General features: G+C 51.7%; 1 protein-coding gene across 1 annotated transcript in view; it reads right to left on the bottom strand.

Annotated features, from left to right (window-relative positions):
- Positions 1-310, bottom strand: part of TMEM208 (transmembrane protein 208) — a 2,765-nt gene extending 2,455 nt beyond the window's left edge. The window contains exon 1 of the mRNA XM_006155606.3: positions 175-310. Within this exon, the coding sequence (XP_006155668.1) occupies positions 175-180 (6 nt within the window). The 5' untranslated portion in view covers positions 181-310. The remainder of the gene's footprint in view (positions 1-174) is intronic.
- Positions 311-14,534: the final 14,224 nt, after the last annotated feature.

Raw genomic sequence — 14,534 nt, 5'->3', positions numbered from 1 at the left:
TCCTCCCCCCCGCCCCCCCCTTCCCTCCCCCCCTCCTGCCGCTCTAGTACCGTCTGCCATTGGATGGCGCCCCCCTCAGGCCTACCTGGATTGCCTTCACACCCTTCCCCTGTTTTCACTCCCGCAGCCCCGGGCGACTTGCCGATGCGGACCTCGCCCTACCCGCCTCCTTACCGCCATGGTGCGATGCAAACACCCAGTCGGGAAAACAGCGCAGAACGACCGAAACCGCAGTCAGTAGATCCCACATCGGCCGAACAAGCAATTCCGGTGCAGACCGAAGTCGTCAGGCTCTGGGACGGAAGTGGGCTCCACTTCCTTCCCAAGCCCCGCCCCTGGTGCCGATGGGACTACACTTCCCAGAAAGCCTTGCGCGGGGGCGGAGGCGGCAGGGATGCGATGGCGGAGTCGCTGCCCCTGGAGGTGAGAGGAAGCCACCCTCAGGCCTAGCTCCGGACAGGCCCCGCCCTCGGGGTCCCGGGCTCAGGGAATGTGTTGTCAGCTCGCCCGGCTCCTCCCGCCTGGCGGAAACCACCCGCCCGGCGGATCCCAGGACCTGCAGGCTCTGGGTAACGGCCCCGGCTTTGGGCCATTCCGTCCCCTTAGCTTGGGAGACCATTCATCCTCTCCTTCCCCATCGTCCCCAGGAGATGGCTGCTCTGTCATCTCAGCGAGGACAGGCCCTCTGCCCACCCCCTTCCCTTGAGATGGCTGTGCCCACCCCCCCCGCCCCGGTTCTGGAAGATGTCCGCTCCATCCCGTCGGCCCGGAATGGTAACTGATCTTATCCCCATTGGCCCCTTGGGATAGTCGCTCCAGTTCCTCTTCCCGAGAGATGGCTGCTCTCTTCCTGACAGTGGAAACACTGCTTCCCCTCCCCCATCAACTCCGGGAATGGGCGCTGAGGTCCTGTAGCCAAGGCAGGTCTGCTTTCCCCTCTCTAGGACCCTAATAATGGCCGTCCCTACCTCTTTTCACGCCTATGGGATGTTTGCTCCTTCCCCTTAGCCAGGGGCAAGACGGCTGTGGCCCTATCATCTGGGAAAATAACAAGTTTTGTCCCTGGTGACCTCTTGGAATGGCGTCTCCATCCCTTTTGCCCCCAGGTTTGGCAGTCCTCTCTATGCCCTCCAGAGAGTGTCCATTCTATCCCTTCAGTCCTGGAATGGTGCTCCCTCTCCGTAGCAAAATTAGGCCTCCTCCTACCTCACTGAGCCCCTTGCAGTGGCATTCTCTTTCGCCCATGGCCCCAGAGAAGATTCCCATAGTCTGTGGATGACAAGTCATATCTCTAGTAGCCTACCTAGTAGTCCTATCTCTAGAACCTGGAATGGGTTCACGGGATCGCCACTCCATCCTCATCCTTCTCCCCTCTAGTCTCTAGAAAGGCCACTCCTTTCTCAGCTTACTGAATCGTAGTGCCCTCTCCAACCCTCCAGTGATGACAGGTTTGTTCCTCTCTCCCTTTGCTTCTTATGTTGGCTGCTGGGCCCCAGAAGACAGGATAGCCGTGTCTTAACTCAGACAGGCTTACCTGCCTCCTCTTAGGAATGGGGGCTTGGTAATTCCCAGTCTCCATCGGTATCCTTCCCCACACTTAGCCGTGGGGAAGACTGTTCTAGTCGTCATCCTCTCAATAATGACCTGCTTTATCTCCCACTCCTTCTCTGAGCAAACCTCTGGGAAAATACAGGTAGAGGACTGTCCATCCTTAATGTAATCCAGTAAGTATTGGTTGAGCACCTCTTGTGTGCTCGACTTCCAAAAATGGAAGGAGAGATCAAAATGGGCTGGCAAAGTTAAGCTTAAGGAAGGGCATCCCGGGAAGGAGGCCACATGGGCAAAAGGAAACAGATCTGCTGTGCTTGGAGGACAGTGGGGAGACTGATATGGGCAGCTCTGGGACTAGCTGGTGTAGGCAGGCATGGAGGCAGTGCTGACCCAGGAGTGGAGATTTTGTCCTCAGAGTACTGGGGAACCCTGATGGTTTTCATCAGGGACGTGCTGAAACTGAAAAGTATTTTTAAGAAAATTAACTATGTGCAGTGTGCTGAATGGGTTAGAAAGAATGAACTTGAATGAATGAGAGTCAGGTGGGAGATTGTGAAAGGAATTGAGGTCTGGGATGGTAAAGATCTAAGCTAAAGTGATGAAGTTGAAAAGGGAAAAGGTAGAAACAGGGACCACCAGCAGGTGGCGTAATGGTTACGTCGCTGGACTCCCACACAGTTGACCATGGTTTGAGTCCTGGACCTAGTGACTTAAAACACACCAGGCATGTGTGCATGCATGCCCAAGATCCCAAGAAGAGAATGGAGGAGAAGGGATTATGGCATAGTTATCCCCCGCTGAGGGATGATTTCCCTCTTTTTCTCTCTCTTTCTCTCCAGCGAGTACATGCACCCTATAGCAAAAATCTCTCTTAAAAATAAAAAGGGAAAACAAAAGGTAGAAATAATTAGTAATAATTAGTCATAGCAATACTACGTGCACACACACACACACACACACACACAACTGAATACCACATAAGAATATGATCTAGATTTTTTTTAATACCCCCATTTTACAGATATGGACGAAAGCTCAGAGAGCTAAAGTTCCTTGCCTGAGGTTACAGCGCTAGGAGGGGTGGAGCTGGGGTGTGACTGGGTCTAGGTTAGCTTGTTTAAAGCCGGTGCTTTCTACCTCTATCTGGCAGCAAGACACAGGAGAGAACGAAGAATTCTCAACATTCAGGATCTTTAGGTGGGGTGAACTGCTGGCGTTGAAGGGGAAGTTAGGAGGTGGGATGTTTTGCACTGAAGACAGGTTATAAATTCTGGTTAAAATTAAGGTAATGGTGAAACATTTGGGTGAAGGGTTCAGGGGACCACTGGTAGTACTGGATTAGCATTTGGATAATGGGACAATGTGGGGCTATTGAATTGTCAGTTATTCCTGTACTAGTAAACAGAAGATCAAAAGACCCTGGCCTTAGCCTGGACAGCTACAGAAGAATCCAGAAACAGGGCATTTGGAGTGTTGGGTGAAGCCCTAGAAAACAGTGTCACAGAACTCAAGGAGGGGAGATTCTAGAAGAAAATAGTTAATATCTAGTTGTTTCTGGCCTTCTAGGTGACCCTTTTCCCAGTCTTCTTTAGAGCCTCCAACCTCACCATCCTGAACCTCACAAACGTTGGCAGAGGAAGGGCCTGAGCCTATCAGGCCGAGTTTTGCTGGGATATCTTTTTTTTTCCCCCTTTTTTTGAGTTTTTGCCATAGGGTGCATGCTCTTGCCAGAGAGAGACAGAGAAATCACCCCCCTGGGGACATGGCCATGCCGCCCTCCCTTCTCCTTTTTCCTCCCAGGATTTTGGGCATGCACACACATGCGCCCAGTGTGGTTTTCAAGTCACCAGGTCCAGGACTCAAACTGTGGTTGACCATGTGAGAACCCAGCACCTTAACCACCACACAACCTGCTGGCCCCACTGGGATCATATCTGAACAGCCAGCCAAGAAAATGGAGATGATAGAGTGAGGTCCTGGATCTTGACCTATGAAGGCAGAAGGAAGAGCTGTGACTTCCTGAGGATGAGAGGAGAAGTTTTTACTGGCTATGTTCTAAGTCCTCTGCAATACCCTTCACGGTTATTCTCACAATGGCCCATTTAACTCTCACTGCAATTGCCTTTTTTTTTTTCTTTTTGTTATTTCCTGTTTACAATTGCTGTTTTATAGATCAGGAAAACAATGTCCAGAAAGGTCAGTTGACAGGGTCAGATAACTGGCCCCAATGCCCAGACTCTCCGCCAAACTGGGCAGGAAGGTTTGATTCTAATCAGACTGCACCGTGGATAAGCCTGTACAAGCCTCGCACCCAAATGGGGCTCAGGAATGGTTCATTCACAGTAAAGATGCCTGAGCCCCGGGAGGGGGGGTGAATACGCCACAAATCTTTCGATCTAAAATAAACTCTGGATGCCCTCGGCTCACTGTGCTGTCAGCTGGAGTAGGTTCTCAAACCACTCCCAGCTCTAACAGTGCCCCCAATGCCCTGTCTTTTCCCCTCAGATGCTTACATATATTCTGAGCTTCCTGCCTTTGTCAGATCAGAAAGAGGCCTCTCTCGTGAGTCGAGCTTGGTACTGTGCAGCCCAGAATGCCCTTCGGGAGGTAAGGCACCCACCCTTGCCCTGCCCATTCTCAGTCATCTCTCGCTTCAGCTTGCTCAGATGTCATCCATCCATCCACTCACAGAGACACACATGTACACCCTCAGCCCTGGGTTCGGTGCTGGGGCCATACAGATGAGTAGGACCTAGTTCCCTAGGGACTCACAGACCGGTGAAGGAGAAAGACAAATAACACGAGTGCATGTGATTCTGTGTGGTGACCCTGGAGTGACAGGGTGCAACAGGATCATGGAAAAGAACCTCCATAGGAGACCAGAAGCATCAGGAAAGGCTTCCTGAGGGCATAGGGTGAGGAGGAGGGTTGGTCTTCCAGGACTGATAGCGGCATGGATGAAGGTACTGGGGTGTGGAATAGTTCTGGAAACAACCGTACAAGTTCCATGTATTTGGAACTGAGAGATGTGTGGGAGAAAGGGTGGGTGACGAGGCTAGAGGGGAGTCAGGCAGATGTGCCAGGTGGAAGGGCTCAGACTTCCTCCTGATTACCATCATGGAGGCTTTCAATGAGTGTCATGGCAGGTGCTGTCGCGATGTGATTTGTGGCATAGAACTCCGCAGTGCAGAGTGGACTGAGGTAGGGAGGCATCCCTGCTAGGAGGCGAATGCAGGTATCTGTGCTAGCTTGAAAGGCAAGCAACCGTATTTCAGTTTTGATTTCTTTATTAGTAGTGACAGTGAATGATTTTAATCATTAGTTGACCATTGGTATTTCCCTCTTTTGTTTATTCATGGTTTTTTATCCATCACACTATTGGTATTTTACTTATCCATTTGTATAAATTTTTAATACATTAAAAAGAGACTAATCCTTTTATATATTTATTGAAATATATTCTAGTACGTTTGCCTTTTTATTTGATATATATATATAAAGTATTCTTATTTATGAAATACAGACATTTTTATGTTGTTGATTCTGAATATCCTTTTCCTTTTTATTTCTTTCATTGTTTTTTAAACTTTAAAGGTCTCTTGCCCCTTCAGAGATTCAATAAATATCCACTCATATCTGTCTTCTTTTTTTTTAAGAGACTTTATTTTTTAGAGCAATTTAAGATTCACAGCAAAATTGTTTCTTCTGTTTTATAGTTTGAATTTGTGTATTTTTTGCATTGGTGAAATTAATTTGGATTTATGTTATAAGAAACTAAACTGACTAGTTTTCAAATAGCCCAAACAATATTATGTCTCGTCTTCTCTTTCTCTCTTGGGTAGAATTCTCCTTTGTTGCATTTACATGTGTGCGTATAAGTAGGTCTGTTGTTGACTCATCTATCCAGAATCATTGATCTTACTATCTACAGGGATTTGATTTTGGACTTGTTGAAAAATTTGATGTCTGAGACATCTAGATGGTAAGACCCAGTTAGTAGGTGGATTCAAGAAAAAGCCCTGGCTTATAAATAGAGATATGAGTGCCATTAAAGAATGGGTAGAGGGCCAGCAGGTGACATGGTGGTTGAGGCAGTGGATTCCCATATGGCTGACCACAGTTCAAGTCCTGGACCTGGAGGCTTGCTTTCTCACTTTCTTTCTTTTGCTTGCTATTTTTTTCTATCTCTGGTCAAATTTAAAAAATAATAATAATGAGGGTCCAGCAGATGGCATAATGGTTATGTTGCTGGATTCCCATGTGTTCAGCTGTGGTTCGATTCCCAGAACTGGCGACTTGGGACTCACAGCAGGTGTGTGTGCATGCATGCCCAGAATCTCAAAAGAAGAATGGAAGAGAAGGGATTGCAGTGTGGCTGTTCCCCCAGGGGGTGATTTCTTGCTTTCTGTCTCTGTCTCTCTCTGTCTCTATGATAAGCACGCACACCCTCTAGCAAAAAAACTCTCTTAAAAAATAAAAATAATAGGAGCCTGCAGGTGGCGTGGTAGTTAAGGGCATTGTACTTACACATGGCCAACCGCAGTTTGAGTCCAGGATGTGGCGGCTTGCTTTCTTGCTTTCTCTCTCTCTCTCTGTCCCTCTCTGGTCAAATTAAAATAAATAAATAAATAAATAAAGCTAAATAAAATATTTTTAACAATAATAATAATAATAATGGGACCAGCAGATGGTGTAATGTTTATGTCACTGGACTCCCACGTGGCCGACCACAGTTTGAGTCCCAGACCTGAAGACTTGAAACTCATGCCAGGCATGTGTGCAAGTGTGCCCAAGATCCCAAGAGGAGAATGAAGGGGGAGGGATTGTGGTGTGGCCATCCCCCTGGTGGAATGATTTCTCTTCTTTTATTTTTTTTTATGAATTATTTATTTAATTTTATTTATTCATTCATTTGTTCTTTTTTTAAGATTAATTTTATTAATTTTATTTATTCATTGACTTATTTTAATTTGACCAGAGCGAGAGAGAGAGAGAGAGAAAGCAAGCTACCAGGTCTAGGACTTGAACCGTGGCCAGCCATGTGGGAGTGTCCAGCACCTTAACCATCACGCCACCTGCTGGTCCCCATCATTCATTTATTTTCATTTGACCAGAGAAAGACAGACACACAGAGAGAAGGAAAGTGAGAAAGCAAGCCACCAGGTCTGGGACTCGAACCGTGGTCAGCCATGTGGGAGTGTTGAGCACCTTAACCACCACACCATCTGCTGGCCCCTGATTTCTTGTTTTCTGTCTCTGTCTTTCAGGCAAGTGCTCACACCCTATAGCAAAAATTTCTAAAAAAAAAAAAGAAAAGAAAAGAAAAAGGAATGGTGGATGTTACCTCAGGTGGTGGCAGAGACAGGTGTGGGCACACAGCGCTTGCCTTGCATAGGGTGGAGAAGATGTCGCCTCCTCCTGAGGAAGCAGAGTGGTAGAACGTGGAGCTGTTTGCAGAGGAAAGTCCCCAGAGGCATCTCCTTCCTCAGCAACCTTTTTGTTTGGTGAATGTGGAGGCCAGGTTACTTTAGGAGAATGAGAAGAGAAGTAGGCAGCTTCACTCACTCAGCTGCTTCCATCTGCGCCTAGCCCTGTGCTGGGCACTGGGGAGGCAGAATCGCGGAAGACACAGCACTTGGGAGTTTGTGGTGAGACGAAGACAAGCAGAGGCAGGTTCAGGTGCTCAGTTCGAGATCTGTGAGGGGTCACTGGGCATGCAGAGAAAAGATACAGAAAGGGCTCTTTGGGAAGGAGGTGTTGGCCTGAGTGTTGACAGAAAAAAATATTTGCCAAATGGACATTCAGGAGTAGGCGAGGGGTGAGATTCCCCAAAACAGAGAACGAACTGAGCAGAAGCATGGCAGCATGAGAGTGGTCAGAGTGGGTGTTCTCTGAGTCGGGTGGGAAAGGAAGAGGCTGTCCTCGCATAGATGGGCTTGAATGGCGGCCAGGAGGTTAGCCTGTGTGCTGCAGGCGTGGACCGTCAGAGGGTCTGAAGAGCACGGTCAGATCACCCTGGTGACAATACCAAGCACGGAGCAGAGCCAGAGAAACTGAAGGCCAGGGCAGTAACAAGGACAAGGAGGTACTGCGGTTATACAGTCCTGGCAGAGGGCAAGGGCACCTGACATAAGGCAGAGGTCGTGTGGCCGGAGCAAAAGGACGTGTTTCAACATGCTGAGTAAATGGAGTGGAAGGGACCTTGGTCATTGTGCAGGGAGTGAGGGAGGAGTCTAGGATGACTTCCAGATTTCCCTCATGAGCGGCTCAGTGGAGGGTAGTGAGACTTTAGGAAGGGCAGAGTTGGGGGATAAGATGGTCAGCTCTGATCTGGGCATGTGGTACCCGCTCTGGCTGGAAAGAGGTCCGTCAGGCAGTTGGCTCCCAGGCCTGGTGTTCAGGACAATGGTGTGGAGCAGAAAGTAGTCGGAATAATTTCCTCCCAGATGAAGCACAGTCTGCCAGGGTGCACGTGGCAGGGGACAAAGACTGTGTGTGTGTGTGTGTGTGTGTGTGTGTGTGTGTGTGTGTGTGTGTGTGTGTAGGGGGAGACTACTCATCTATGAACTGGATCTCTCTTCTTTGGTGACCCCAAACAGGCTAATAGGGAGCAGGTGTGGGAAGAGCCAGGCGGGCAGACGCATAGAATGCCCAGTGGAGACGGCATCGGGGGAATGGCTCCTGGCCATCCTTGGCGCAGGCAGACAGGACACTTGTAGGAGATCCTAAGAGAAACCCCAATATGTGGCGATCTTGCTGGAGGGGAGGTGCTGCGAGGAATGAGTGGGGCAGTGGCACAGGGTACATAGGTGGCCAGACAGCAGGTGTGGGAGTGCCCACGTGCTTCTGAGAAATGTGACAATAGAGGGAGGGGAGGAAATAGATTAGAGAAGAGTGGGTACAGGAGGAAGGAAGGCTTTCTGTTGAAACCAGAAGGTATGTGTCCTTGGAGGAAGGAGCTGCAGACAGGCAGAAATAGCCGGCCCCATAGCACAGTGGTTAAGTTCAAGGCAGAACAGGTCATCCCTGAGAAGGTGGGGTGAAGGGAGGGTGCTGCAATAGGGTCGGGAGCTGGAGGAGATGACGAGCTTGGAGAGAAATGTGGGGGGTGGGAAGGGAGCAGGGCGGCAGGGAGAGGCAGGTATTGGGGAGGCCAGTACTGGTGGGGCAGGCAAGAGGGGAGACCATGGCCTCCTTGGCAGAATTCTATATCCCAGCACCCAGAGAAGACCTCATCTCATCATCCCTGGCTGAGTAAGGAGACCGGGTACAGCAGCATGACAGAGCAGGGCAACAAGAACCCTAAGGAGACACAGACCAGGGGAGAAGCCTCATGGAGGGCCAACCAAGGAGAAGACAAGGAAGCAACATGGGCAGGCAGGCAGGCCCTGGGGCATTGGTGAGCTTAGAGTAGGAGTAAGGCAGTGAGGAAGGTGGGGCAGGGCCAGTGTCTGCAGTCTTGGAGTCCAGCATTTCAGAGCTGTGGCTGCTCCAGTTAAGCACGAGCTGCAGAAAGAATGTTGATAAAAATGCAGGCTGGCCCCATGGCCTATTGATTAAAGGAGCTGGATCCCACGTGGTGGACCATGTGGTTTGAGTTCCAGACCTAGTGGCTTTTTTCTATTTTTTTTTTTTTTTGGGAAGTATTGTTTTTGGCATGTGGGCTCACCAGAAAGATAGAGAAAGACAGAGAGACAGAAAGTGAGAAATCACCCCCCAGGGGGTATGGCCACGCCGGAATCCCTTCTCCTCCATTCTCCTCTCGGAATCTTGGGCACGCACGCACATACACCCAGCATGAGTTTAAGTTACTGGGTGTGGGACTAGAACCATGGTTGACTACATGGGAGTCCAGTGACATAGCCATTACACTATCTGCTGGTCCCCAGACCTGGTGGCTTGTAAAACACACCAGGCTCATGTGGGCATGCCCCAAATCCTGATGGGATGGAGAGATGGTGAAGTGATTGCAGAATGATCATTGCCTATGGGGATGCTTCCTCCCTCTCCCTCTAACAAGCACAGGCACCGTCTCATAAATTAAAAAGCAAACCAACTGTTTGATGTCTCTGCAAAACTCAGCCCCACTTGGTTAGGAATACTGGGAAGCCAGGCCACAGGTACCTGGGCATCTAGGGCCCTGCCGATGCCTCATTGCCACTGTATCCCAAAAAGCAGAATCCCACTGGCAGGAACCACTTTCTTGGGCCCAGATGTGGGCAGGTTGACAAGGGCGTAGTGTGCCCAGACAGTTAGGTGCTGTGGATTTTTTTTTTTTTGCTACCGGGCACGTGCGCTCGCCAGACAGACAGAGAGAAACAGAGCTACAGAAAGCAAAAAAATCATCCCTCGGGGGGATGGCCACGCCGCAATCCCTTCTCCTCCATTCTCCTCTCGGGATCTTGGGCACGCACGCACATGTGCCCGGCATGAGTTTAAGCCACCTGGTCCAGGACGCGAACCGCGGTCGACTATGTGGGAGTCCAGCGACACAGCCATTACGCTAATTGCTAGTCCCAGGTGCTGTGCAATTTACCAGTTTACCAAGACCAAGCTGGGGCCTGGGTCTTACCAGGTCAGGCTAGGGTGCCAACCTTGGTGACTTATTCCCCCTGACCTGTCCCTGCTGTTTACTTAATACCAGTTTGTCTCATGTAAGGATGCTGGCAGGATGCCTCATGTGCCCCTGGGTTCTGCCCATGTCTGGGGAGCCCTGGCTGCCCGCTCCTGTCTGGTCACTGGGAAGCAAGAGCTGCTCAGTTTCTGCCCTGCACTGCCCTCTCCCACATGGGGTGTTTATAAACGCCTGGAGGAGCCTCTAGACATGACCCGCAGGTCTAACTCTTCTCTAGAGACCAAGGTTCCTAGAGGAAGATAGCTCTGGTTCCTGTACCGGGCAGAAGGGAGGGCCATTTTTTCTGTCCAACGACCTCCTGAGTCTGTATATAGACTCAGTTCGGGACATCAGTAGTCTCAACAAAACCCTGGCCTCCCACAGTCTAGGAACGTGCATCTCTTTTAGCAGGGTCAGGAGTTTCCCAAATGATTTTGCGGAAGCTGGAGTAGGTGTCCTTGTGTTCTCCTTTGGGCTCCTAGAAGCATCTTCCTAGGACCAAGGGAGGGAGAGTTTGCTCCAAGGCCGAGGTCCAGAACCCAGGAGCCCTGCTTTTGCCTGCTGCTGTGACCCCAGAGAGAAAGTGTCCTAAAAGCTGCTCCTGGGTTCCTACAGTTTAAGTCCAGGTAACGTGTGGAGCAGGGAAGACCACCTGGTTCAAGCCTCCCATCTCCCCACAATAACTGGAAGTCCTTTAGGCCAGGCCCTGCACCTATATTGAGTGACTTTTGCTGCCAGCAGCCGGCCCTGGACTTGGCCTGGGGTGACTGCCAATGCCCTCCCTTGGCTGTTTGTCTCCTTCTGGATCTCAGGGGCTCCTGGAAACAAGTTGGTGATGGGGGCGGATGCTGCCTTGGCAACCAGCCAGCAGCCAACCCCCCAGGTGTAGTTTACGCTGTTCAGCATCAGATTGACTTGTCTGTCATGCAGGGCTCAGAAATGGCTGGAGGTGTGCTTTTCCTGTCCTTTCCAGACCTGTCCTCTGATAGTTTCATCACCTCCACACTGGGAGCTTCTAGCCCTCCTTAAAACTGAGAGGGGGGGGACCAACAGATGGCATAATGGTTACGTCACTGGATTACTACACAGTCGATGTGGTTTGAGACCCGGACCCAGTGGCTTAAAACTCATGCTGGGCGCTTGTGCATGTGTGCCCAAGATCCCCAGAGGAGAAGGGATTGCGGCGTGGCCTTCCCCACTGAAGGGGTGATTTCTGGCTTTCTGCCTCTGTCTCCTTCTGTGTCTCTGGTGAGCACATGCATCCTATAGGAAAAATCTTCCCCCCCCCCAAAAAAAAAAACAGAGACCCAGGCTCTGGGAGTCCCCACTATCCCATCGTCTCCCCATCTATTCCAACCACTGCCCCCAGGGGCATCTGTGGCGAGCGCTCCTCTCGTGGAATAACCATGTTCCAGAAGTGGGGTCTGGAATCGGAACTTGGCTGCCCCCCTGCTTCCTGTGAAAGAGGCGAGGAGCTGGTCCCCATCTCCTACACATGCCACTTCCCAGCCTGACAGCCCCAGCAGCTGCTTCTGACTGTGGCAGAAGCCACGCTGGTTTCTCCACACCTAGGAGAGTCCCACGCTGGGAGAATCCTGAAGCTAACATCTTGCAGAGGCACGTCCTGTGTCCACGCAGTACACAGCAGCTTTTTATTATTGTTTTGCCCTTTTTTTTATATTTTTGTCATAGAGCATATGTGCTCTTCAGAGGGACAGAGAGAGGGAAAGTGAGAAACTCCCCACCCCCTTGGGGTGGGGGAGGCATGCCCTAATCCCTTGGGAACTTGGGTGCGCACACACATGTGACTGGCTTGGTTTTTTTTTTTTTTTTTCCCTTGGAGAAGTTTTTTTGCTATAGCGTGTGCATGCTCACCAGAAAGACAGAGACAGACAGACAGAGAGCAAGAAATCACCCCTCAGGGGGGATGGTGATGCCACAATCCCTTCTCCTTTCTCCTCTCAGGATCTTGGGCACGCACGCACACGCGCCCAGCGTGAGTTTAAGCCACCGGGTCCAGGACTCGAACTATGGTCGACTACATGGGAGTCCTTATTTATTTATTTATTGAAATTTGACCAGAGAGGGACAGAGTGTGTGTGTGAGAGAAAGAGAGAGAGAGAAAGTGAGAGAGCAAGCCACAGGTATGGGACTTGAACTGTGGCTGGCCATGTGGGAGTGTGACCCCCTTAATCACCATTGCCTTAATCACCATGCCACCTACCGGCCCCTGACTGGCTTGATTTTCAAGCCGCCAGGTTCAGGGCTCGTAACATGATTGGCCATGTGGGAGTCCAGTGCCTTAACCACCAATGGCACCTGCAGGCCCCCAGCAGCTTGTTTTTGTGGTCACTGACAGGATAGGTTTGTTAGAGCTTGCTTTCCTGCTCCAGGACCGTGTCGCTGCATTAAAACGAGCCAGAGTAAGAAGTAGGGAATGGGACCAGGGTTTTAGAAGCCAAACCCTCTCCCCACAGGCCTACTCTACACAAATTGTACCCGTCCCTCTTTGGCTCCCTCTGGTACAAGATCAGGGATGGTTCTATGAAAATGTCTCCTCAGCTGGGGGCGCACAAACTCCTCCACAAGCTGGGTCGTTCCCACAGTGACTTAGCCCTGGGCTTGCTACCCTGGTTCTACCCCGCTCCAACTTTGTGGGCCCCATTTTTGCCGCCACCCCCACCCCAACCCCGTGGCATGGCTAGTTCAACTTCCAAAGCACTTCTGAGATTTGTTCTATCAGATCCTAACCACAGAAACAAGGCTTCTTCCTTACCTGGACAGACAGACGTCCCCTCCAGAGATGTGCCACAGGGATCACAAGCACAGCTTGAATGCTGGAGCATCCCGGGCCCAGAGGCTCCAACCTGCCACCCAAGACCCTGCAGGCCCTGGGCAGGCAGCCCTGCACACTTAGCTCACACATGCACATGCATTTTCACTTACACACAAAACCCATTTTGCAAATATTCATGTGCCTGAGGCCACCAGGGGGCCTAGGCCGTAGCACCTGCCCCAGACCTCTGGCACCTGAGCCATAGAGGGCTGTGGAGCATGACACCTGCCTCACTTCGTCCTGCCTTCTGCTGTTCTGAGCTTTGGTAAGCTCTCTGGAAAGTAGGGGAGGCTAGTTGCTCAGCTAACACCAAGTCCCCGGAGTAGAAGACTGACTATGGATCTCAGGGCTTCCTTTTGAAAGTCCCAAAGGTTGGAGTTCAACATCCTTTGTTCTCCCACCCATCGGGGCTTCACCGGGCCTCCTCCAGATCACATCCCAGCTCTCCTGTGCTCAGCGTGCCAGCTCCCGACTCTGTCCCCGTCCCTCCGTAGGCATCTAGTCCAGTCTATCACTAACCTCCCTACTCCCCCATGCTCATCTCCCCTTAACCCCAGCATGGTTTGTCTTCCCAGCTCCTACTTCCTACCCACACCTGCCTCAGCCACACGTGACCTCACACACCACAGTGGGGCCCCATTGTGGACCTCACTCCCCACAGTGGAGGCCCCCTGTCCTGCTCTAGACCTCTGGCCAGAGGGCTAACCCTCACCCTACTGCTGCTCCTAGACAAACGTGCAGTACAACATCCCCGTGTCCTCTGCCTCCCTCTCGGCCATCAAGAGCCTGGGCCTCAGAGGCATCTCCCGCATCAGTCTGACCAACCTGGATGGCTCACCCACTTCGTACCAGGTGCTGCAGTCTGTTGCCTACCACCTGGGCCCGCACCTGCAGAGCTTGTGCTTGGGAGGGGGCAGCCCCACAGAGGCCGCCTTTGTGGCCTTGATCCTGGGCTGCCCGGCCCTGCGGACTCTTGACCTCAGTGGCTGCAACAGTCTCTTCACATCAGGCACGCTGCTGGCTCAGCCTGAGACGGCCCAGAGTGTCAAGCAGGCATTGGGTAGCCTCCGTGAGCTCAGCCTGGCTGGCCTGCGGGACCTGGCCGACCTCAGCTTCAACCGGCTCAGCAACTGTGCCCCTGGCCTGGAGCGCCTGTCCTTAGCCTACTGTCACCTCACTTTCCAGCCAGGCCTTGCCCAGGGTTCCGTTGAGTTCCAGGACTCCTCTTCCTCCCAACTCTCCTTCCGCAACGTGCTGCGGTTTGTGAGGGAGCGGGCAGGCAGGCTGCACGCCCTGGACCTGAGTGGCACTGGCCTGCCACCCGAGGCCCTACAGGTCCTGAGCCAGGTGGCTGGGCTGCAGCTGCAGGAGCTGAGCCTGCACAGCTGCCGAGACATCTCCACCGAGGCTGTGGCCACCCTGTGCCGCCAGCAGCCAGGCCTCACTTTCCTGGACCTCAGCGGCTGCTCTGAACTGACTGATGGGGCACTCTTGGCCGTGAGCCGGGGCCTGCGGCACCTGCGGCGCCTGAGT

The sequence above is a fragment of the Tupaia chinensis genome, unplaced genomic scaffold, assembly GCF_000334495.1.
Source record: "Tupaia chinensis unplaced genomic scaffold, TupChi_1.0 Scaffold000463_1, whole genome shotgun sequence".
Taxonomy (NCBI): domain Eukaryota; kingdom Metazoa; phylum Chordata; class Mammalia; order Scandentia; family Tupaiidae; genus Tupaia; species Tupaia belangeri.
This window is presented reverse-complemented; position numbering and strand designations above follow the sequence as displayed.